Genomic DNA, 24,222 nt, shown 5'->3' on the forward strand with positions numbered 1-24,222 from the left:
AAAGAGAAATCCTTACCTAGTTCTTTGAGAAGCACAACACCAGCAATATCTTTCTCCTGTCTCTCTTGGTCACCGCTCTCTGTCCATGCAAGGCCGCTCCCTAATTGGCTTCTAGGCCAAACAAACACTGCTGCCTACCATCCTCCTGCAATCAGAGCCACTGCAGAAAAGCAGCTGTGCCCAGTTAACCCCTTTTCTCCAGTGTGGTGGTTGTGGCTTTACTCCCCCCAAAGGCCATTCTCTCAACTCTCCAAGAGGCCTGTGCACCCCACAACAATCCTGGAACCCCGTAGACCCTTATTTTCCCCTTAACATTCCTACCCCAAGTAGAAGAGACCTGGATGTTGCTTTGTCTGGCACCTGTTAAATCTGCTCCTTGAGTCAGCTAGCAAATCTACACAGGGCCCTGGGGCAGTGACACTGTGGTAAGAACCTTAACTTATACTATTTAGCATGATTCTTTGCTGAGTCAGCCACACTCAGATAAAAGGCAGAATCCTTCCTGCTGCTTTGCATAGGTATGAAGGGTCCCCAGCACAGAGGGTATACCTGGGTGCTGCTGTGCAAGTGGGGGAACAATCTGTGGTGATTTGTTCAGACACTCCACACCTTCTGCACGTTGCAGAGATTTCCTCTAGGACAGAGGGAAATGCTTAGGATGGGCTGGGATGGTGGTGAGTGGATGTGCAACTACCAAACTACTTACACATCTCAGTGGAGCAGAGGGTGGGCTGTGCTACGAGTAGTATTAATTTATGCCAAGATTTGCTACTTAAACTTGATGACTTTGCTATGTGGAGCTTCAGCTCCCAAGCTCAACACCCTTCTGGCGAGCCAAACAATGCATAATTGATAGTGTGCAGTGTTATCCTACTAGGGCAGCTACATAGGCGCCGACTCTGTGGACGCTCCAGCGCTCAAGCATCCACAGGGGAAAAAATAGTGGGTGCTCAGCATCCACCAGCTCCACAGTGCTGATCAGCTGTTTGGCGGCTGGTGGGAGGAGCTAGGGGGAGTGTGGCGAGCAGAGGGCCAGTGGGAGGGAGCGCAGCAGTGGTGGGAAGAGTTGGAGTAAGGCGGGGGGCTAGGTGCGGAGCACCCACCAGGAAAAATAAAAGCCAGTGCCTGTGGGCAACTAACAGCAGGGCAGTGGGGGTGAGCGTATGCAGCGTTGGTGACAGAGGGACTCTTGCGTCTCTGACTTATTAACTATCGGTTCTACTAGGCCACAAGGAGAACATGGATGCAAAAGGGTATTGCAAGGCAGCAAAGGAACAATTCCAAAGATGTCTGATGAGGATCTATCACAATGCAAAGACCCTAGAGCCTGATTCTCCTTTGTAAAATCTGAGCGTAGACAGGGCAAGTTGCAGTTTTACCTCAATGTAGCTGGTTGAAGTGAATACTCATGGGGTTCACCTCAACCACATACGTCAAGGTGAAACTACAACTCACTCTGTCTACACTCAGTTAACATTAACATCGAACACAATAGTTCTCTTTGTAAAACCACTTCTTAAAACTCTAGTGTAGACAAAGCTTGTAAGAAACTTTCCATTGATTGTGTCCTTGAAGTATTTACCAACTGCACTGCTGAACTGAGACTGAGTTAAACACTAGGACAGCACTGTGTGCAGTAACACTGATTAATACATTCATTGTTCAGATGTCTGCAGGAAGTGAAGTATCTTGTGGAATTCTAAACGCTATAGAATGTGTCCCCTTTTGTATTACACCAGCATCTCATGAGTCACTCAGGTGAAACCAGTAGATTAGGATACAAAGTGATTGGCTTAGAAGATTTGGAAGGGGACATAATTGCTCTTTACTTGTTCAGATTTTAATGGATTTTGAATCGTAGTTCTAAAATGACTTCAGATTCCAGTTTAAAGATTTGTAATAAAATATATCTACATAGAGAGATTAAATGTAATGTTACAGGCTCAGGTAATCAAACTTAATTGTGAACAATTCAACTAATGGAGCCTGATCAAAAGCTAACTGATGTCAATGGGAGTCTTTCCATAACACTAGAGAGCTTTGGATCAGGTCTATAATGGTTACTAGTATGTTACATGTGACTTGTTTTCAGTTATACTAATATAGGAATTGCTGCACTTCTATTACCATTGGCATGGAGAATGCTTTCTCTTCCCTAGTTCATCTCTTTAAAATGAAAAGTCCCTGATTCTTCAATGAGATCTGTGCGAGCAAATCCCTGCATCTGTGCGGAGCTTAGTTGAAGCCAATGGGGCTTTGCTCATGCAGATCAGGTTAACAGATTTTAAGATCAGAAGGGACCATTGTGATTATCTAGTTGGACCTCCGGCATAACACAGACCCTAGATCCTCATCCGGTGACTTCTGCATCAAACTTTTGTTTGGGCTACAGCATATATTTAGAAAGACTTAAAGAAAGAATAAAGAATCCACCATGTCCCTAGGTAAGTTGAAAGCTAATTACCTTAACTGTTAAAATTATTGCGCTACGTTTCTAGTCTTATTTTGTCTAACCTCAGCTTCTGACCATTGAATCTTATTATGCTTTTTTTTTGCTAGATTGAAGAGCTACTATCAGGAATCATGCAACTACTTGTACACCATGATCAAGTCACCCCTTAACCTTCTCTTGGATAACCTAAACAGATGAAGTCTCTCACTATAAGGCAGGTTTTCCAGACCTCAAATTATTCTTGTAGTTCTTTTTTGAACCTTTTCCAATTTTTCACTATGCTTTATGAGATATGGACATCAGAACTGTAGACTCAATAATATATGCATTTTAACATAGAGGCAATGCTATCTCCCTACTCCTACTTGATATTCCTCTGCTTATCTATCTGAGGCTCATGTTCTCTCTCTCTTAGTTACAGCATTGGACTGGGAGCTCATCTGCAGATGGTTATGTACCATAATCCCTAAATCCTTTTCAGCCTTTCTGGATACTATCTCCCCTCTTGTAACTATGACCTGCCTTTTTTGTTTTGTTTTGTTCCTACATGTATGACCCGGCATTTGGCTGTGTTGAAATGCATGTTGTTCAAATAAGCCCGTTTTACCAAGCAGTTCAGATTGGTCTGTAGAATTGACTCATCCCATCATTATGTACTCCACCAGTTTTTGTGTTGTCTGCAAATTTTACCATCAATGATTTTATATTTTCTTCTAGATCATTGCTAAAGATATCAAATGACAGTGAGCCAAGAACAGATCCCTATGGGGGCCTCACTAGAAACATCTCATAGGATAAGGATTCCTCATTTACAATTACTTTCTTAAGATCTATGAGTTCACCAGTTTAGCGGTCTTCAAAATCAATGTTGCCCACATTAATTTTTTAAAATTAGAATGTCACATAGGACTAAGTTAAATGCCTTTAAAGTCTAAATATATTATGTCAACTGTTACCTTTACCAACCAAACTTGTAATCCCATAAAAATAACAAGTTTGTTAGATAAGACCTATTTTCCATAAAATACTTAGTCCTGCCTTGAGTGCAGAGGACTGGACTAGAAGACCTCTCAAGGTCCCTTCCAGTCCTAAAATTCTATGAATTTAGAATTTATGAAAATCATGTTGATATGCATTAATTAGGCTACCATCCTTTCATTCTTTATGGACTGCATCCCATAACAGCCTTTCTATAATTTTGCCCAGGATCTCTGTTAGTTTGACTGGCCTATATTTAATTATGTGTCATCCTATTTAAATATTGGCATAATATTAGCTTTTTTTCGGGCCTCAAGAATTTCCTTAATGTTCCAAAATTTGTTTAAAATTCAACATTAGTAGTTCTCGGCTGCAAGTTATCTTGATCCTGCATTTAAAAAAGTTTAAGATTTTGGGATCAGGACATAAGAAATTTTCAAGTCAACTATGAACCAACAATTATATGCATAAGCACAATATAATTTAAATAATTTGAACCAAACATTTTTTTAAACATGAATATTTACTAACATAAATAAACAGGGTTTTATAACAAAAGGATGGGGAAATATTTACAATTTGCGCATACATAATCAAACAGCAAGTGCACAACTGGTCACTTCAGGATTCTTTCTTTTTTATTTTTTTAAGCCCTCCTCCAAGCCACTAACTTTAATCAGTTCTGCAAAGTCCATGTTTTTTCACAAAAACTACTATAAATGTCAGATAAAAGTTCATTATAATGAATAATTTAGCAGCATGGAGGATTTTCAAATGGAGACAGTGTTACTAACTTCTTCATACTGAACAACAAAATAAGGGTAGCTCTGGTCATCGTTAAAAATGACAAAGATCTGAGGTTCAAAGTAATTGTCCACACAAGAGTCATAAAGGTCACTGGTGATGCTGCCAGGGTTCACAGGTGGAGGTCTTCTCATAGTATGATTGCCCACTGTGTATCTTCCTGTCAGTACTTTAGCCAAAAACATGTAATGAACTCCTTTGGGTGACCTTTTGGAAAAGTTATGAGAGTAGCTCGCCTTCCTGGCAAAGTAACTGCCTTGTCCAAACATGGTGGCATGCTTCCCACAGACTCGTGGATCAAAGTTGTGCTTGCAGATTCCATCCACTACGTCCTGGGAGGTACCATGGAACAGGTGCCTTTCATTCATTATTCTGTCAAACCCTGTAATTTTTTTAGACATATATTCCCTTTTCCTGGAATAGAAAAAGAAAAAAGATGAATTTTCAGTGCAGCTCTATGAATTAAAGGTTCTCCACATATTAGTGTTATCTTGAATGTTAGAACTGCAAAAGGGAAAATGAACACTTCTTCAATATGTCCAAATAGAGCACATAACCTTCTTACACACAAGTTTTCAGGAAATATGTACACTGATGTTTATTTTTCAAGCAAAATTATTCCACTTAAAGCTGTTGCTTTTTTTCTTTTTTAGACGAGATTTGGTTAAGTTTATATATTCTATTTAACAATCAGATTATATTTCATGTCCAACACCATCATTTCTTTTTTATTTCAGAAGGAAAGTTTTCCAACATGATAAAAAAAGACTCTTTATATGGACTCACCTTTTATATTTCTCCCAGAGAAACTGATTTTGCACTCTTTGTATTTTCAAAATTCTATATTTGGTCTCTGGCACAGTCTTGTGAAACAGATTGTAAATGGTTCTGTAGCTTTTATCTTCCTTAGAAACAGGCACTTGGATGAAGTCCTGAGCTGGATCCATACTAATCCAAGTTTCAGGATAAAGGTTTGGAGAGGTAATAGCAGTCGGAGATAAGACTTGTGAAGAGGCTGGTTCAGCTGATGTAGAAGGTATTGGAGGATTGCCACCCAGAGTCCTAGTTTGAGAAAGATTTTGCATTTAAAAAAATCAGAAATAAGACTTTCAAACTATGATTATTTAGTTACCAAAGTTCAGACTAGATGTTCACAATGGCCCTTCTGACCTTAGTCTATGAGAATCTCTTAAACGATTGCTGCTTTACAGCTATACGACAATGCAGAAGTTTATATAGCTCAAATTCTTGTTTAAAAAGAGCATGCCAAACATTGTATCTGTTTAGTCCCTAGTCCTATGTCTAGTCAAACCAATGTCAAAACTCTCATAAGCTTGCCTGAGTACAGAATCAGTTCACTAAGGGGGAAAAATCTCAGTGCAAACACCATTGGTGGAAACCTATTGTCACAGTAATTAGTAAGGCTTCTAATCTGCAGAGAAACTTAGAAGGAGTTGCTACATGGGTCAGTGGCAGATAATTGTTTCTAAATCTCTCGTACAGATAGAACGCTACCAAATGGAAGTGGAATTATTTTATAAACTTTGTGATTCATTAACCATTTCCGTTAAAAAGAAAAAAAGAACACTTTGATAACTCCCTTAGAACACCTTTCAAGAAGAAAAGGCATGCATGATTTATGATCCTGGATAAATAATGGGTAAACATAATGAATACCACAAAAGATAGCTGAATTTCAGTGTTGCATATTATTGTCCTGAGGAAAGCTCTCTAGAATTAGTTGCTTTTACTTGCATAGGCCAGAATAAACATATCTGCATTTGTTTATTTTCTTGTCTTGGACCAGTCTCTGTTGCGGGGAGTGCTGCCAGGTAAGAAGTGACACGTGGGAGGGAGGAGCAATGCTGCTGTCTGTAAAGGCTGTGGCAGCAAAGGACCATTCATGCCAGAGGGAGGAAAACTGTAAGTGTTTGCTACACATACATTTGGCTGGATTTTTAAAATGCACAAAAATAAATACAGAGGGTGAAATCCTGGCCCTGCTGAAATCAATGGGAATTTTGCCAGGGATTTCAGTGGAGCCAAAATTTCACCCATTGTGAATAATTCCAGTTCTGAACCATATTTCAGGCTTGTGGGCTCGTACATTTAAGACTTCCTAAGTTTAGATAACTAGCATAGTATATGGCTTATATTCACCTGATTAGGGACCTGGACTTGCAAGCCTTATCCAACTGAATTATGCTTGCTTAGTTGAGTAGTCCCATGGTTGAAGTCGGCTGTGCAGAGTCAGGTTCTATGAGCTTAAAATTTGAGGGCCAGATCTTCAGATGATGTAAATAGGTGTAGCTCCACTGAAGTCAATGCAGCTATGTCAGTTTGCATCAGCTAAGCACTTGACCTGAACTCATTTTATAGTTGCCAGACTCAGGCACTGGGGAAGCAGGAAGGAAATTGATATGGACACTTTCCTCTGATTCCAGGGCCACGCCACGGCACAGGTGATCAGTAAAGAGTAGTCATGAGTAAGCAATATTACTTGGCCAAGGTCAAATTATGAAATTGCCAATCTCTAATTTAGAGCTTTGACACACAAGGTACAGCTGTGTATCTAATCCCAAGCAGTGGAGCTCATATTAAGCATACCCTGAAAGTTACTAGGTCATTTTTATTTTACAAAACGTATCACTACTGAAACAGGGAAAATCTATGTGCTCTGGCTAGGAGGAAAGACAGACCTGAGAACATTCATTCTGTTTATCAATTGGCTACATTAGAGGTGAGTTGAGTTTTGTCTACATCTCAGGCCAAATCCTGCCTGCCTTCCTTATATAAGTAGTTGAATTTAGGTCAGTGAAACTCAGTGGATGGGAAAGGCAAGCAAGATTTAGATTTGTGGGTTTTTTTTTTTTTTTTTTTTTTTTAAAGTTTACTATGGCGCTGTCTATCAAAGAATTTCCTGAAGGCAACACTATTGCAGCCAATTTCCTTTGGTTAAAGTGTAGTTCTAATTGAAAATTGTGTAAAACTGGCAATTTCTTACTCAACCAGTCTGCTCTCTGTGTATTCAGAGACTCTTTACAGACTAAATTATTTTCTCCCTGCCTTTCCCAGCAGAGCCAACAACTATGGGAGCTGGATTCTATTCTTGTTTGTGCATTATCAGCAGAATTGTCAACTATGTTCTGATTGCAGACTTTTTATTGTTGGTGATGTGTAAGCTAGAAAGAACCCAATGTGACTTTCTGATTAAAGGCTGAATTTACAGGGCTAAAAAATAGTTAGAAAAGGCTGTTTTTTAAAAAAAACTTACCAGATTTGATTTGGGTCTCTGAGAAACAATAGCAAACAGTGATCCCCATAAGACCATTTTTAACAAGATAGATTTAAGTGTAGTTCTACTCTGAAAAGTATCTCCTTACATAGCTCTCATCTGTTGTACAATGCTGAAAAGGTAGAACCACTAGCCAAATTCTGGTCTCAGTTACAGCCCTATAAAAACACAACTACTCCATTGACTTCAGCTCTGGATTTATTTATACCAGTTTAACTGAGCTCAGAATTTGGCCTACTATGTTCATTAATAGTTTAAAGGAAACCCAGAGGATGGATTGTAAATGCACCTTCCTAATGATTTTGTAGTAATTGTTTGTGATACTACAATGGGGGTTGGGTTGTTGTCCTTTTGCTCATAAGGTGAAAAAGGTCAGTGAGTAACAAAAAGTTACAACAGAACCTCATTAATTCACGCTAGTGATTGGAAGACCCCTTGCAAATTAACAAATGTTACAGATTCAAGAGTAAACAAGCAAACACAATAAAAACATTAAGTGATGCAATATCCTTAATGTACTTTGTTCCTTTATTTTGACAAGTATAAATTAATTGTAGGTATTTATAATACATGAAAAGTCAACATTTGTCAACCATTATCAGACATTTATCACCACTCCTATATTAAGTATCCTATCCTAAACTTAGGATCCTATCCTCTCTCTTATTTTAGGTATAGGAAAAAGGGGGCAATCACTGTTTGTAACTGGTGGAAAATGTTGACTTTTTAATGGCAGCCACTGTACTTGATAGTGAACTAATGAAGTACTATAGAATACTTTATAAAGTAATAAAGTCTGAATACTAAGACCCCCCATCCCACCCTCCAGAGCACACTGCTATCTTTCACTAATAAGTGGTGTGAGATCACTGGTTTATTTGTGAAAATCATCAGGTCTCAGGGGTACTGCATTAAGAACTAAGGAGGTTTATGACAGGACAGTGGAAATTTCACCATGAGTTCACTAAAGTCACTGGGAGCTGCAGATGCTCAGTACCTTTCAGGATCAGACCCTTAAACTGTAGTAAAACAGGCACTCAGAGCAAAATATCAGTTGGAGATGAAGGAAAACACCTCATGTCTTTATTTTCCCCCTAAGATTAGAATCAGAAGTGTTATAACTAGAAGTCCATGTTTTTATGTATTTACTCTTTTTTCCAATTTCGTTTTATAGTTCTTGGTTTTCCCCACACCAGACTATAACTGAAAATATTTCCAACAATTACTTGTTTCAAGGCCCTGAACAAATTAACGTTCACCTCACAATTATGATGCTATAACAATTCAGCGAGCTAATGAGCATTCTAGCCCTAACACAGCAGTTAAATCTTCTTTGATTGGCCCAGCATGACAAGCTGCCAGTCAGACTAATGACTTCCACCCCTTTGCTAAGAGGACAATATGTTCCTAACTACTGGACTCTGACAATAATGTTTCCAGCTGTGCTGATGAGATCACAAAAATGGCATTTTTATGAGTTCTAATCAAAAAGGACTACAATGCAGCACTTTTCTCATTTGGCCTTTGGGCGAACAAGTTCACCCACAATGCAGAGGATGATAAAACAAGGCATGCTTTATCTCTAATTGTTCTTGAAAATGATAGTGTTTTTAAACATTTGTTTTTTATGAAGCCCGGAGCTGATGGCTCGGTGATCACTAAAAAGAGTGAGAAGCAGAAATATGGACAACAGTTTGGCAAACTTCAAATACATCTGTACCTCTCATGTTCAGAAGCCCAAAAGGTACATCCGTAAATTATGTCCTTTTTTAAAAAAAAGAAAACAACAAAAACAAGCCAGCATCCCCTAGTGAGAAGGATGTTATTCATCCTGCAAGGTGTTAAGTGCATAGATGCCAGCATTGTGAAAGCCTTGGATGGCAGGATTCTCTACATAAACTGGGAGCTTGGGGACAGGAAGATACTCAGCCACAGGAGGGCCACGACGGATTGGGGTGAACTTGATGAGGCTTTCCTTCATGACAGCAGGCTGGTCCTCCCCACCTTTCATCCACCCTGAGAAACAGGGGCCAAGAGTTCCCTTTCACTCCTTGCCTCAACCCTTCCTGCTTACATTAGAATGCATGGAATAGCTGAGGCAGGGAGACAAAGGAGAGCAGTCAGCTAAAGGTTGGCTCTCCACAGTACCACCTAGTAGCCGGAAGCGGAGAGCTCCCAGGCCAAGCCAGTAGAAGTAGGGACTTCAGAAATTACATTGTAGTATCCAACATTGCTGATATTATTGTGACATTTCTGAAAGTACTGACTTGAAGCATTGGACCAAATCCTGCCCTGACTTACATCCCATGCAGCTGGAGTTCTACTGTTCCACGGTTTGCAGCATGCACTAGATAGAAGTACAAGAGTGATCCCATTTAAGTAACTAATCAACAACACAAGCTGCTACCAGAAATCAGTGCCTGCTCTCCCAAACAAGACTTTGCCTGAGCAGAAAGGATGCCAGGGGTGGGGAGATTGGAAGGCTCCTTATGCCTGCTACCAAATGTGTGCACCTGTGTAGAGTTGCACACTATTGAAGGTTAGATTTTGAGTACAGGCTAGAAATCATACTCAAGGGGAGAAGATGGCTACTCATGGGTTCAGTAAGTTAAATACAGACCCAGTTTCTTCCTATCACGTCCCCTACATTTTGTGGCCAGCACTTTCCAACTATTTGTTGGTATGCCTTACTTCACTGTAAATGATAGATTTACTAATACAGCATTCAATCATTACTCAGGCAGAACTCCCAGTGATTTCAATGGATTGGGGACTTCAGAGGTTTGTGCTCAGCTACAGTAGGGTTGTGCCCTGCAGGCATTCACTCCTAAAGAGCCAGGCCAGAAAAGGCCATTAAACGTTGGCATGCCATTTCCCTGCTCCACTGGTCGTGGAACACAATCCTCCATGATCAATAAATCAATATGTTTCAGAGATAGGCTTGAACTTAAACCTCAGCTTCAAACATTTTGAAACATAATGCACATTGAGCTCTGGAATTCACAGCTCAGGCTGATTCCTGCTGTGGGACAATGGAGGGTCATTTCAGAATTGGCACTTAACTACAGTACAGTGCTATAATTGAGATATTTTGCTACTGTTATTACTTGTTACTTTTCAGTGAACATCTCCAGTCCATGCCCAAGGAAATCTACACTGTGCATGAGAAAGTCAGAGAAAAGAACTTTAAGCCTAATACTAGAGTTATTCTTTGCTTCCGCTTCTAAACTGCTGAGCAGCATTGCTGTGGGCTGTTAAATAGTTGCAGAGTTTCACCACAGAGATGGCTGCACTAACTGTGTGCGGGGTGAAGTGATTCTGCTACATTTTTATAAATCCATTGGTGACGTTTGCAAAGCTTTGGGATCTTTCTAAGTGAAATCTATGGTCCTGGTTCAGGAAAGCACTAATGCTTAGTTTATGCTTAAAATATGTGCTTAAGCACATTTCCTCCATAAGAATGCTTTACTAAATCAGGGCCCATATTTATACATAAAAAATAAGTATCACTAATTCATAAATCCTACTAGATTGAGTACCAAAGCACTTGATTCTGAGTTCAGTTGCAAACAGTAAATAATACTGGACATACTGGCTAGGAAAATCTAGAAATAATAGATAAGGAAAAATTCCCTCTGTCACGTGTTAAAGAAGGAAAGTAACCATTGTCGAAGGACCTTTGAAAAGTACCCTTTCACAGTAAAAAGTTTCCACCCCCCATAGGATACCTACTGTAAGAATGGCATCAGCACAACACATGAGCGAAGAAGGGGTCTCCTCTTAATTTCTCTTCGGAAACATGCATTTTGTTGGAAGCCATCTTTGATGTTCAAGATATACTGATTGTGCCAGGTAACAAACCGGACCTCTTTCAGACCCCGATAGTTGGCTTCTTCTATTAATCGTACAACAGGCTGTTTGAAAAAGAAAAGTTACCATAACTTACTTTTTTTTTTTCCCTAACGCAAAAGAACTAACGTTGCTTCTACAACTGTTTTTGTAAAGTGTTTTTAATATAACAGTTCAACTACCCAGCTAAAACGTTAAATGGGTATTTGTCTAATCACATTATAAACCTCAAATGTCTGCTTCAGAAGCACTAATAAAATGGAGAATTACATTTAATAACTTACATATTCATTTTATTCATTTGCATTTAGATTGTTCTTCATTCAAAGATCTCAGAATGCTTGACAAATATAAAATAAGTCTCACTATACTCTTGTGAGAGTTAGAAATACTAGCATCCACATTTTACAGATGGATAAACTGAAGCACAGAAGGGTTGAATGACTTGCTGAAGCTCCTACAGCAAGTCACTGGTAAAGACAAGATTTGAACACAGGAATCCCAGCATTAAACCATTCATCTGCCTTCCCAAAGTGAGTTTTCAGAACAATGAACAGATCAAAATGAAAAGAGTTTTCCTTTAAGGATAGGTCTCTATATAACATATTCTTTCATACCTTAAAATCAGTTTTTGAGGGATTAGCATGTTTTAATTTGCTCTTAAATTTGATAGTACGGTATAGTTTTTTTGTCTGGTGAAAAAAATATCCCTGGAACCTAACCTCCCTATTTACATTAATTCTTATGGGGAAACTGGATTCGCTTAACATCATTTCACTTAAAGTAGCATTTTTCAGGAACATAACTACAATGTTAAGCGAGGAGTTACTGTACATATTAGTCAGCTTCCACATTTAAAATGTTATCACAGGTCACTTGTGGAACAAAAGTTCAGCAGAGCACAGTTCTCATTTTATTGCTGTCTCTGCTGGCTATATGCAATATTGATTCTATTCAACAGTCCCCCTGATGTTTAAGTAATCTTCTACGTTTCTGTGGCTGTTTCTAAAGGAGGAATTGGAGATTAATGCACAGAAATATTATAAACCCTTGTGTAGAAAAGTGCAGTAGTGTTCTCATGATTCTGGTGACACTCTGAACTGACTAGTTTCATTCTCCGATACCAGAGGATTTTGGAAACATTGCTCTCTGAGCCCATAGAGACTCAAAAAGAGGAAAGCATTACAGAGGTTTAGTGGCTCTTTAGATTTGGTTCTCTACTTCTGTGTTTTTACAGGAACAAGTCTAAGCCAGGTACAAGCTGAAAATAAATCTAATCCTACAGGACCAACCTATACCCAGCAGCTCTGCAGGTATACAAGGGGAAAAGGGCACACAAGAGGGAGTGGTCTGTGTTGTCTGAATGGGTGCTCTGCTTCTGCATGCTGGGGAACTCAGAAGATTTCTGCCTCTTTGAGGCACAGTCCCTCTTGGCACTCCAACCTGGGGCAATGTGGCTCCACGCTGTCTCAGTGCAGGTGCCCCTATGGCAAGATTAAGCTCAGCAGATGAAATTCAATATCCTGCCCCAGTTCACTAAAACCAAGTAAATGAGTTTGAGCAGGGGAACTATGTGGAGACTGGGGCTGGGCAAAACTAAAATAACCCCTACCTATAGGTTAGCAGTGTAAGTAGTCACACAGCTGCTACTCCAACCTCTGCACTAGCGTAGTTGATTAAACCAATGGGAAGCACCTTCACAACACTTTGGTCAATGAATCTGGCCAATGATAGAACCACTGGCCAAGTGCCTGTTCCTTCCCTGCCCCAGCCCACAGCCCCTGCACTTTGAAGAAGGACTGCGGTGTTCTGCAGTCCTGGAAGCTTTCTATGGCCATAAGATGCACGGTGAATTTTGACCACAGAGAAACAAAACCTTTGCTGTGCTATACATCAATAGACTTGCAGTGGAGATGAAAACTATCCAGCCCCCTGCAAATGAAGAGTATTGGCCCCCTGAGAAAGGACATCAAATATTATACAGATACTACACTTGAATGATACCTACTCCACCTGAGCAGGTGTTTCCAATATAATTTTGGATTTTGGTCCAAAACAGGTTTATGGAAAGTTTCAGATACCTCTGAGTACTCTCTCCAGCCAAAGTGGTCCCTGCAGAAGTATTTCCAGACTGTGTAGTAGTTGGAATTGGAACTGGTGCAGGATGGTGTGGACAGCCTCCGCATTTGGTCAAACTCAATGGTTTCATACAAGTTCATAATATTCAGATCTACCAAAAACTCATGTCCCCTGGAAAGAATAAGAAAAACAAAGAATTTTCAATTTTTAATCCATCCAAGAACACCTTGAGGGGGAGAGGGTTGGAAACAATGCTATTACAACATGTCTCAATTCCACCAGGCTTATCCACTACTGGCAAGCTAAACTAAGGTGGAACTCTGAGCACTCAGGGTCAAATTCTGTACTCATACCTCAAGCAACCACATGGACTTCAGCAGGGCTGCATGGGATGTAAGTGGGCACAATTTGGGTCTCCCTATTTCTAGCCAGATGATGACAAAACATGGCTGTGTACAGCATGAGCTAAAACATCTTGGGGCTGTGCATGGGGGTCAGGAAGTTCCAGAACTCCAGGTTGTGTATCTGCTACTCCATACCTTAGGATGCTGCAGGATGTTTCACTCTCTCTGGATGGCCAATGAGGAGGAAAAGTAATGGAGCCACAACCCTGCCTTCTCTCCACCCTCTTTGTAGAAAGTGTTAGGAGGGGGTTGTCACTGCACTCATCCTCTTATTATAGGGACCACCTATTCCTTGCTTAGAGAATAGAAGAGGGGAAGATTCCTAGCTCTTTCTCCAACACACACAAGGGCTATGTGTAGTCTAACCCTTAATATATCAATTAGGACACTGAAGAAATATTGTATAAGCATAGAAAGAAAAGAAGCCTCCTAGTACAGAGATATTTGTTCACTATAGATCAGTTATGGAAAGATCAATATATGCATCCTTGACATTTGTAGCATACTATCAAGCAAATACATCACACAACCCTGTTTAATGAAGCAGCCAAATACTATTCAAAAGGTTACTCTTGTGAAAGTTAGTGCTTCAGGGAAGAAGCGGAAATGTAAATGTCTCCAGATGAGGAGCATCTGCTGCTAATCCACCGGAGAGTTCAATTATCTTCCATCACATGTGCGGGAGAAAAGAACTGGCATAATATGAAAAGAAAAATTGATTTTACTATTATGAAGCTTACCCAGAGAAATATTTGCTTTTTGTTCTGCGCTGTATTGCCGCTACAAAATCAACACTTCAACATGCAACTTTATATAAAAGTAATTTGGTGCTTTCAGAAGTATAATGAGAGAAAATTGATATTACCTATGAAGAGTCGGAGCCTATATTCTTTACCTCAAGTGAAAAAATATGGTTGTTATGCTGATGTAGGAGTCATGTTTAAATGTGGTGTCAGTATGGTTCAGCAAAAATGGCTTCTAACACCACTTGACCAGCCATTAGTGAGGGAGATAACCAATGTTTTAAAGAATGTTTTGCTCCAAGCAAACAATTCCCACTGGCCAGCCAAACTATTGAAACCAGTTTCAGAGGAAGAGCAAAGATGGTCTTGACCCTCAAAGTTTTGAATTGATCCAATCTAAACATCTCTCTCAAATTTGAGGGTGTTTGGATTTGTGTTCAAAAAGGCTATTCATATGAAGTCTTTAAGTCCCATCTCCAGTTGAAGCTCCATGTACACAGATCCCAAGTAGAGTTTCTAAGCCAGTAGAGACAGGGCATTTGGGAATTTTCTTGCAAAACTACAGAATGGGGCCTAAGCAGTGGTTTATGAAATTATGAACTTCACCTCTAGCTGATAATAGCCTTCAAAGATCTTAAAATATTCCATTGTCCTTAATGAATGTGTAATGGTTTATTTACATAAAATATTTATGACTCAGATGTGAATAACTTTATTTATAGTGGTGTGATAGAATGTTAGATGTTTAACTCATGTTGAGAAGCAACTTATTTCTTGCATGAGTAGCTCCTAGTTGTAAGCTTTTATGGACAGGAGATATGTCTCATCTACATTCTGTAAAGTGCAGTATAAATTTTTACTGAGATACACAGGTGTTTAGTAATACAATAATAATATTTCTTCTTTGACAATTTGCATATTTTCATAGTTGTTTGAAAAGAGATGTTTTTGGGAGCCCCAGCAGCAAATCACAACATTTGTGCATATACTGGACTTTCTGCCTACTGTTTTGAAAATAGGATTCCATTTTCTATAAACTGCCATAAAATTATTTTACAGAAAGTTTCTGTGTTGTCAGCCAATAAATAAATAATAAAGCCAGGTAGCTTAAAAACTACTGCTTAGTAGCCAACCGAGAAATACATCAAAGATCAGAGGTTTATTAGCAAATGGGAGCTTAAACCTGGACATTCAAAGGAACGAATGATTCCACAGGAACACTGATCACAGTGCAAAGAGACAGCTTTGTGGGGGTCAAAGCATACCTATATCTGTCTTTATAAAATAAATGATCGATTCTTGACAGGCTGCACAAAGCTGCTTACACACTATCACTCCACCCTTACAAGAAGAATCAGATTTCTTTAGTAAATGACTAGGATTAGCATACTGCCTAGCTAATGCTGTTGGTTTTCACTTATGAACTATTTACATGCTTTCACATTTTGATAGTTTTTCACTAAGAACTAATAACTCAGATGAATGAATCTTTTGAGTATTATCAACATAACATTTAACCCAATGTAAAGTATTTCTTTTTTGCACTGACTATAGCCAGCAAAAATATGGCTAATATTTGAAACGTATATAGTTTGTTTAAAAACTCTTGCATGTTCAACTCATTAAAAAAAAAAACAACCTGCCATATTTGACACTTGTTATAGCAAAAGTAATGGGTTCTTAAACATGAGTTAGTGGCACTTAATTGATTTGCTTGAGAAAGGCAGGAGAGACTGCAGCTTATCTCACATCATTGCTATGCACCTTTCAGTCTGTGTTTTTCTATCAAAGAATCACAAGGAATGGGTCTAAATCCTGAGAGGTGCTGAACACAAGCAACTCTCTTTGAACTCCCAATGGGAGCTGTAAGCACGCAGCACATTTCAGGATTTAGTATTACTGTTTCTGTGTTTTGTTTGCAGTTAGGATCCTGAAGTGCTAGAACAGGGATCGACAACCTTTGGCACGCGGCCCGTCAGGGAAAGCCGCTGGCGGGCCGGGATGGTTTGTTTACCTGTAGCATCCACAGGTTCGGCCGATTGCAGCTCCCACTGGCCACGCTTCGCTGTTCCAGGCCAATGGGGGTTGCGGGAAGCGGCGGCCAGCACATCCCTCAGCCCACGCCGCTTCCCGCAGCCCCCATTGGCCTGCGGCGGACAGTGTCCTGGCCCGCCAACAAACCGTCCCGGCCCGCCAGCGGCTTTCCCTGATGGGCTGCTTGCCAAAGGTTGCCGATCCCTGTGCTAGATGCTTCCCAGACATACAAGAAGGGACAATGGCGCTTGCTTCCACGAGCTCCCAGTCTAAGGAATTGGCGCAGTATTATTTGAATGAATGGTTCATGGTATTGTTTTTAGCTTAGCTCTCTTTGTTCTTCAATATGCTTTTATATAGTCTTTAAGGACAGGTATGAGAAAAATACAAAATGATTTTTTTTTTTATTAACAGAATAGTTCCACCAGTTGCACTCTCCTAAACACCCTGGACCAAATTCACCCCTTTTCTAACTCCACTGAAGTCAACATGGAGTTACACCAGGGATGAATTTGGCCCATTTCATTTCAGAGACGTGTGATTCACTGCTGAGAACTTTCAGTCTCACTGCAGCAGTAGAATTGTGTAATAGAATGTCTCCATCTGGTAAAAGTCCACCTCTTTCATATTTATAAATTACTACATATAAGGCACGTTTTGCAAGTTAATCAATACTGTTATCTAAATGATATCCTGTCATAGCCGTGATTCTAAAAGGATTTCTGTTGAGAAGATAGTATAATGTGCAAAATCTCTAGAATAATTAACCATCTGTTCATTACATGTATTGCCAACATATGAAATCATTCCAGCCTGAATCTGGATATGAAAAATAACTAGATCCTAAAAAGGAGGGCTATTTTAGTACTTTCTGTGTCTTCTTATCAGTACCTCCTCCTACCCTATGAAATCTTGATACACTAATTAAATCTGATGATCCACAGCATATTTTATCAATGCATAATGCACAAACACCCACACTGATTCAGAAATGCGTCCCCTTATCCAGCATTATTTTAAGAGTAATATCCTATACTTTAGGTAAGAACAGTATGTACAAACCAAACATTGCATATAAATGATAAAAAATAGGGCTGTCAATTAATCGCAGTTAACTTATGATTAACTAAAAAAAATTACTCGCGATTAATCGCACTTATAACAATAGGTTTCAGAGTAGCAGCCATGTTAGTCTGTATTCGCAAAAAGAAAAGGAGTACTTGTGGCACCTTAGAGACTAACAAATTTATTTGAGCATAAGCTTTCATGAGCTACAGCTCACTTCATCGGATGCATTCAGTGGAAAATACAGTGAGGAGATTTATATACACACAGAACGTGAAAAAAATGGGTGTTATCATACACACTGTAAGGAGAGTGAGTATGATGAAAATGAACATGCGTAAGTCCGCATTGCTCTGGATAGTTATCAAGCAAAACCCATGATCAGCATGGAAGCATATTCTCTGGACTGGTGATTGAAGCATGAAGGGACGTATGAATCTTTAATGCATCTGGCACGTAAATATCTTGCAACGTCAGCTACAGCAGTGCCATGCAAAGGCCTGTTCTCACTTTCAGGTGACACTGTAAACAAGAAGCAGGCAGCATTACAATTTGCAGGAGATAATCAACCTTGTTTGTCTGAGTGATTGGCTGACCAAGAAGTAGGACTGAGTGGACTTGTAGGCTCTAAAGTTTTATATTGTTTTATTTTTTAATGCAGTTTTGTGTACATAATTCTACATTTGTAAATTAAACTTTCATGATAAAGAGATTGCACTACAGTACTTGTCTGAGGTGAATTGAAAAATACAATTGTTTTTTAAAGTGCAAATATTTGTAATAAAAATATAAAGTGAGCATTGTACACTTTGTATTCTGTGTTGTAACTGAAATTAATATTTGAAAATGTAGTAAACATCCAAAAATATTTAAAATAAGTGGTATTCTAGTGTTGTTTAACAATGCGATTAATTGCGCTTAATTTTTTTAATCGCTTGACAGCCCTAATAAAAAATAAACCGAATAAGAAAACCAGCACTACTTGTAATAAATTACCAGTGTGAACCTGCTGAAAGTGAATGCAAGTCAAGAATACATACACTTTCTAGAGTGAAAAAAGCACCTTCCTGGTATGCAGTCTTTTGTTCTATAACAATAAGCTGTAAACTACTTTATTTGAAAACAATGTCTGAAATCATGAGGATATCATTTCCGTTGAAAAGCGGAGCTATATTATCTGAAGTATTTGCAAGCAGCATTGTAAATGTGAATTTTTGTGTGTAAAATTTTTCATGACAATTTTGCAATTCTGTTTCCGAGGATTTTTGTTTTTTACCTTAAAATATACACTTACCTTTGTATATTTTGACACAAAAATTCATCTTTGAATAAAATATCTAATTTTGAAAAGATCAAGCATTTTTTGTTTGTTTCCTTTTCACAATAAGACTGCTTTGGAATAAAACATGGGCTCAGATTCACTCCCAATTTATCTTACTTTGAAGCCAAAGCACGACACATTGCAATTTTTAATCCACAAAATTCAGCCCTATTCATAAAATTGCAGTGAAATGCAAAAGAATAAAAAGCAATTTTAAAAATGTTTGGTGAATTATGTATACAGCTCTATTTAGATGTCAATATTTTCTTTGATAAATAAAGCTCTTTACTTGGCAAATATTGCTGATTTTACTAACATGAGTATACAGTGGACAAGGATTTACAATAGTCTTATATCAATGCAAATACTGTACAGAGTGAAACATAATCCAAAAACACAAAGAGCCATATTTGCCACCCAAAATGTGTTTTCAAGACCACAGCCCTGCCTAAAGTATCACATAAGTGATTAAGTTCCTTGGAGGACCAAAGTCATAAAATGTTGAATGCTGCTAAACAAATTTCACAGGCATCCAAACCATGGCTGGTTACTGATACATTACTTTGATGTTTCTAATAAGATATTTAACTGTGCTAAAATACAGAACCTGACATACACTTTCAACTGCGTTACAAGGTGATGAGAAATAAAGAAGTACTATGCAATATTGATGAGCTGTATGAGGGAAAATTTTTTATTAATTTTAGGGGAATTTACTGAACTCTGTGGTTATTTTAGTAGTGTCTTAGTTGCAGCAACTTAGACTTAACAGGTCAACTTTCCAAAACTCAGCATAATGGCTGCACATAGAAAACCCTCAATATGAATGCACAAATCATTTAATTGCACCAGCAAATGGGAACTTGAGAGTTTTTCTTATGACTTTTCTTCTGACAGTTCTTCAGCCATAGCAAAAGGGCAATTTATTTTTTCCCATAGTAACTATGAGGTTTACAGTGTCAGATACTGATCCAATAAACTGACTTGCAATTACTTTTCCCCCCTTACATCTGTAATTATGGAGAGCCTATTCACAGCTGAGTCTGCAACTAGTTCCCATTGTAAGTCCTATGTTTAGTGAACTTTTAACTCTGGCTAGCAAAAATAGGTTGGCCTGAAAATTGCTGTTTACTCTGAAGGCTAAGAAGAATTGTTCTGAAAAGCTTTCGTTAAATAAGTCAAGATATTTCTTAGTTTCAGATCATTATTGAAAAATCAGTCTGATTTTTACTGGTGTGCAATGTTTTTTGTAAATTTTTAGCTCTATGGTTCCCAGCCTTTTCCATGCCAGATTCCCCTCCCATTTAGCAATAGAAGGGCAGCTCCTTAACACTTGTTTGGCAATCCCTAGGTTGAGATCCCATCCATCCAGCTCAAACACAGTTTATTCCTCCCCCTTCAAAAACATTCTTCTTAATGGATAAAACAGGTTGTAATTAAGAAAATGTAGTAATGATCAGTATATCTAATTGTAATGGTTACAGTCTGAGAATTTTATCCTCTGGTGGCTGGCTGCAGCTTAGATAGAACATAAGACTCCTTCTATTCTCCACTGTGGCATTCAGGGGCTTTCCCTTAGCACAAGTAGTACAGGCTATATTTCTGAATCTAAGAGGCCAAGGTTCTTGAGATGACTCTACATGGTTGTGTGATACATCCAGTCATTGTGGGTGTTTTGGGATTTGGTTTTCTTTGTAGCATGAATGGAACCTTATTTATTTATTTTTAATTTCCTGAATTGCCATGAAAATGGAATCCACTACCTATTTCAGGATACAGCATAGTAGATTTTTCTTTAAAAGTTTGAAAGTCAAATCTCTTTTAAATAATAGGTGCTTTAAAAATGATACTTTTTCAATCTATATATTAGAAAGGGTGAAGTTTTCAAAACTGAGTTGGACATTGAGATGCCCACTTCCCAATAATATTGGTGGGAGCTGAAGCCCAGGTCACCTAGACATCTTTGAATATCCCAAAATGTTTGACTTTGAGGTCCCTCTAAACCTTGCCTGTAAAACTTCATAATTGACATACATTTAAAATCTAGGAATGAAAATGTTTAGAACAGGCAAGATATTATTTAACACAGGTCCTCTTATTTAAGTTCTGTGGATGGCTTTGAATATTTACCTACCTTTCTATAAATGTTTCCATTATTTTAAAATGCTTAAACCTTTTCAAGTGTAACATTTGCTGGTACTCATGCATTGCAACCTGAACAAATGTCCACAAAGTTATTTGTCTGTTAACAGCGATTCATTTAAAACATTTCCTTCTGTGCCTCAAAAAAAGACCTATTTCGAGCATATGTAATGCAAAGCCCAGGAACAAAATTAGTTGTGATTGATACAGCAGGTGATTGCATAATTACATTCCTGGGTTACTCTCAGATACTGGTGATGAAACTAAATATGACAATGTATCTCTCAACTGTGCAAGGCCTAAATGTGAGACAAAGACTAAAATCAGGGACTTAGGAAAAATAAGAGCGCCAGAAGTTTAACATTATATGGGATCCATTCCTTAGCCGAAATAACTTCATGTTTAACCTCAGTATTATGATTCAATATTTCTGATGTAAATAATTAACAATGTGAGATTGCAGCAGGTAAGCGTGGGACAGATAAATGTGGATATAAAATGAGGCTGGTCCTACATAATGTATAATGGACTATGTTTGGATTGGGAATTAAAACCCATCCTAGTGGGGAAGGGATAAAGTGTGTGCCCTCTCAACCCCTCCTTGAGTTTTCCTCCAAATGATTAACTCCATGCAATAGAGTCCTCCATGTTCCAGTAACATTTCTGGATATGTTGTATTATGAGGGAGGGTACTGCTGGTGATGAGATCAAAGGTCCACCCCCATCAATGTTGGTCAAGTTATATTATTCAGTTTTTATCTGGAAATGGCACTAGCAGGAATAACAGGAAAGGAAATGGTGGACACAAGAGTTCGGTACAGATTTGGGAAAGCAGGAAATTCATTCGAACACTCTGCTGGGTCAAGAGCTACTCCCACTGCATATTTAGCTGTACAACATGTAACCAATAATAAAACAATACTTGGTATTTCTGTAGCACCTTCCAACTGAGACGTTTACTGCACTTTACAAACATTAACAAATTGTGCCTCACAGCAACCGTATAAGGTAGGTAGATATTCTCATCCCCATTTTACATCCAGAGAAATTGAAACATGGAGAAGCTGTGACTTGTCCAAACTAGCTCAGCAAATCAGTTGTAGAGCTAGGAATTACTCTTGGGGGAATTCTGTCCCAAAAAAATTAAAAATTCTGGACACAATATTTTAAAATGCAGCAAAATTCTGCATATTTTATTTGTCAAAACAGCACTATATAATCACACCAGTTTCAATTATTTTGGTAATTTATTTCAAAATACCTATCAGCAACTATGCCTGTAACAATATAGAGAAAAAAAAAATGTTCCAGGAATAGAAAGTTAAAGAAACCCCTACCACAACTCAGTTCCTGTTTCTCTGCCCCTCTCCCCCCAGAGCACAGCAGGGGGAACAGACACTCTCACCTCCTCCCCCCAAAGCCCAGCTGCAAGGCGCCCTCCACCCCAGACACCCACACTCCTCCCCACCAGAGCCAGCTGCGGGACCCTCCCCAAGCCAGACACTCACATTCACCCCTTCCCCCCAGCCCTCAGAGCGCCCCCTAGCCCAGACACCCACACTCCCTCCCACTGTAAGCCCCCAGTTGTCCTCCCCAGGCAAATGCTCGCAACACTTCCCCCGCCCCCCAGTCGCACAACCCCTCCCTCCCCCCCACCCCGACACCCGCACCCCCTAACCCCCAGAGCCCAGGGATCCAGAGGGAGAAACAGCCTGATGCTGGGCTGGGCTTGTGTGGAGATTCCTGCATGTTGCCTCCTTCCTTCAGGGCATGCTGGGATCTGCAGCTGCCAGGAACCCTCAAGCTCCCTCCCCCTCCCTCTGGCAGTGTCTTCTACTTGTGAGCTGAGCTGTGCTCTTCTGGGTCCAGCAGCCTCTAATGGCAGCCAGCAACTCTGCAGCCCATTTCTGGGAAGGAAAAGAAAATTCTGTGCAAAAAACATTAATTTCTGTGCAAATTCCGTACGCGCAGTGGTGCAGAATTCCCTCAGGATTATAGGAATAGAGACCTCTTAATAACTTGTCCTATACTTTAACCACTAACTAGATCGTGCTTCTTTTTTATAAAAAACTGGGCTGTTTAATGGAATTTTATTTACATTATGAGAGTAAATATTCTGTACTCTCTTCAGTGAACATCACTTAAGTGAGTATATATATTGCATACAGACAAGGAGGGCCAAATTCTGTATTCAGTTAGACCATGAGACTCCGCTGATTTCAATGAAGTTGCCCCAGTGCAATGCAGAACGGAATTTGGATAACTGTTACTCTGCACCCAATCCATAGAGAATGGCAACGAAGCCATCTGATATCTATTTTGTATCCTTTAAAGCAAGCTTCTTATGCACCTACTAACAGCAAATTAAAATCACATGTTGCTCTGTTCAAGGAATATGGCCCTCTAATTCTCCTGATGAACTTAAGTTTAATGAGTTGAACGATCTACGGACTATCCAGGCAATTCTATCGTATATACTATGTGCAAACAGAAGTTTAAGAGAAAAAGATTTTTTTTTTTTTTAATCGGAAGTAATGTGAAAAGGTATGTGGGTTTTAAACTCTGCTCCTAAGTTCAGATACATGTCATGAAACTTACCACATACATTAGACAACAGAAAAAAAAGGTGCACTGATCAACAAAGGTCTGCACAGGAAATGAAACTCAGTTCCCATCAGACCAGCTGTGATATGAAGCAAGATTAAGAGCTAAACATTATCTAAAAGTATATAACTGTTGATTTCCTCTCTGACTAAACCCTGCTCCTCCCTGAAATAGCAAAAGTCTAAAAGCTATTCAAGAGAACAACAGATCAACTGGGTCTCCAAATAGATATGAAGTCCTTTCGTGCTAAAATTTACAAGCCTGGTTAAATCAAATTCAGTCAAATACAAGTCACAAGAATACTTGTTAGGTATTCACACCTCCTGGGTAGCCCTGCCAATTTTTAAAGTAAGTGCTATCTTCTCTTATTCAAAGTAAATAGTTGTGCAAAATTATAAGGCGAAATCCAGCCCTGTGGAGATGGCAAGCACAAAGCTTATGAATTACTTAAG

The 24,222-nt window shown here is 39.1% G+C and overlaps 1 protein-coding gene across 3 annotated transcripts in view; it reads right to left on the reverse strand.

Annotated features, from left to right (window-relative positions):
* Window positions 1-3,934: 3,934 nt before the first annotated feature.
* Window positions 3,935-24,222, reverse strand: part of LOC102939002 (TCDD inducible poly(ADP-ribose) polymerase) — a 61,313-nt gene continuing 41,025 nt past the window's right edge. For all 3 annotated transcript variants that reach the window (XM_037909558.2, XM_037909556.2, XM_043521697.1), the window contains exons 3-6: window positions 13,460-13,628; window positions 11,262-11,443; window positions 5,021-5,296; window positions 3,935-4,648 (exon numbers count right to left, since the gene is read on the reverse strand). In XM_037909558.2, coding sequence (XP_037765486.1) covers window positions 4,201-4,648; window positions 5,021-5,296; window positions 11,262-11,443; window positions 13,460-13,628 — 1,075 coding nt within the window. In that variant the 3' untranslated portion in view covers window positions 3,935-4,200. The remainder of the gene's footprint in view (window positions 4,649-5,020; window positions 5,297-11,261; window positions 11,444-13,459; window positions 13,629-24,222) is intronic.

This window comes from Chelonia mydas, chromosome 9 (assembly GCF_015237465.2).
Source record: "Chelonia mydas isolate rCheMyd1 chromosome 9, rCheMyd1.pri.v2, whole genome shotgun sequence".
Lineage (NCBI taxonomy): Eukaryota > Metazoa > Chordata > Testudines > Cheloniidae > Chelonia > Chelonia mydas.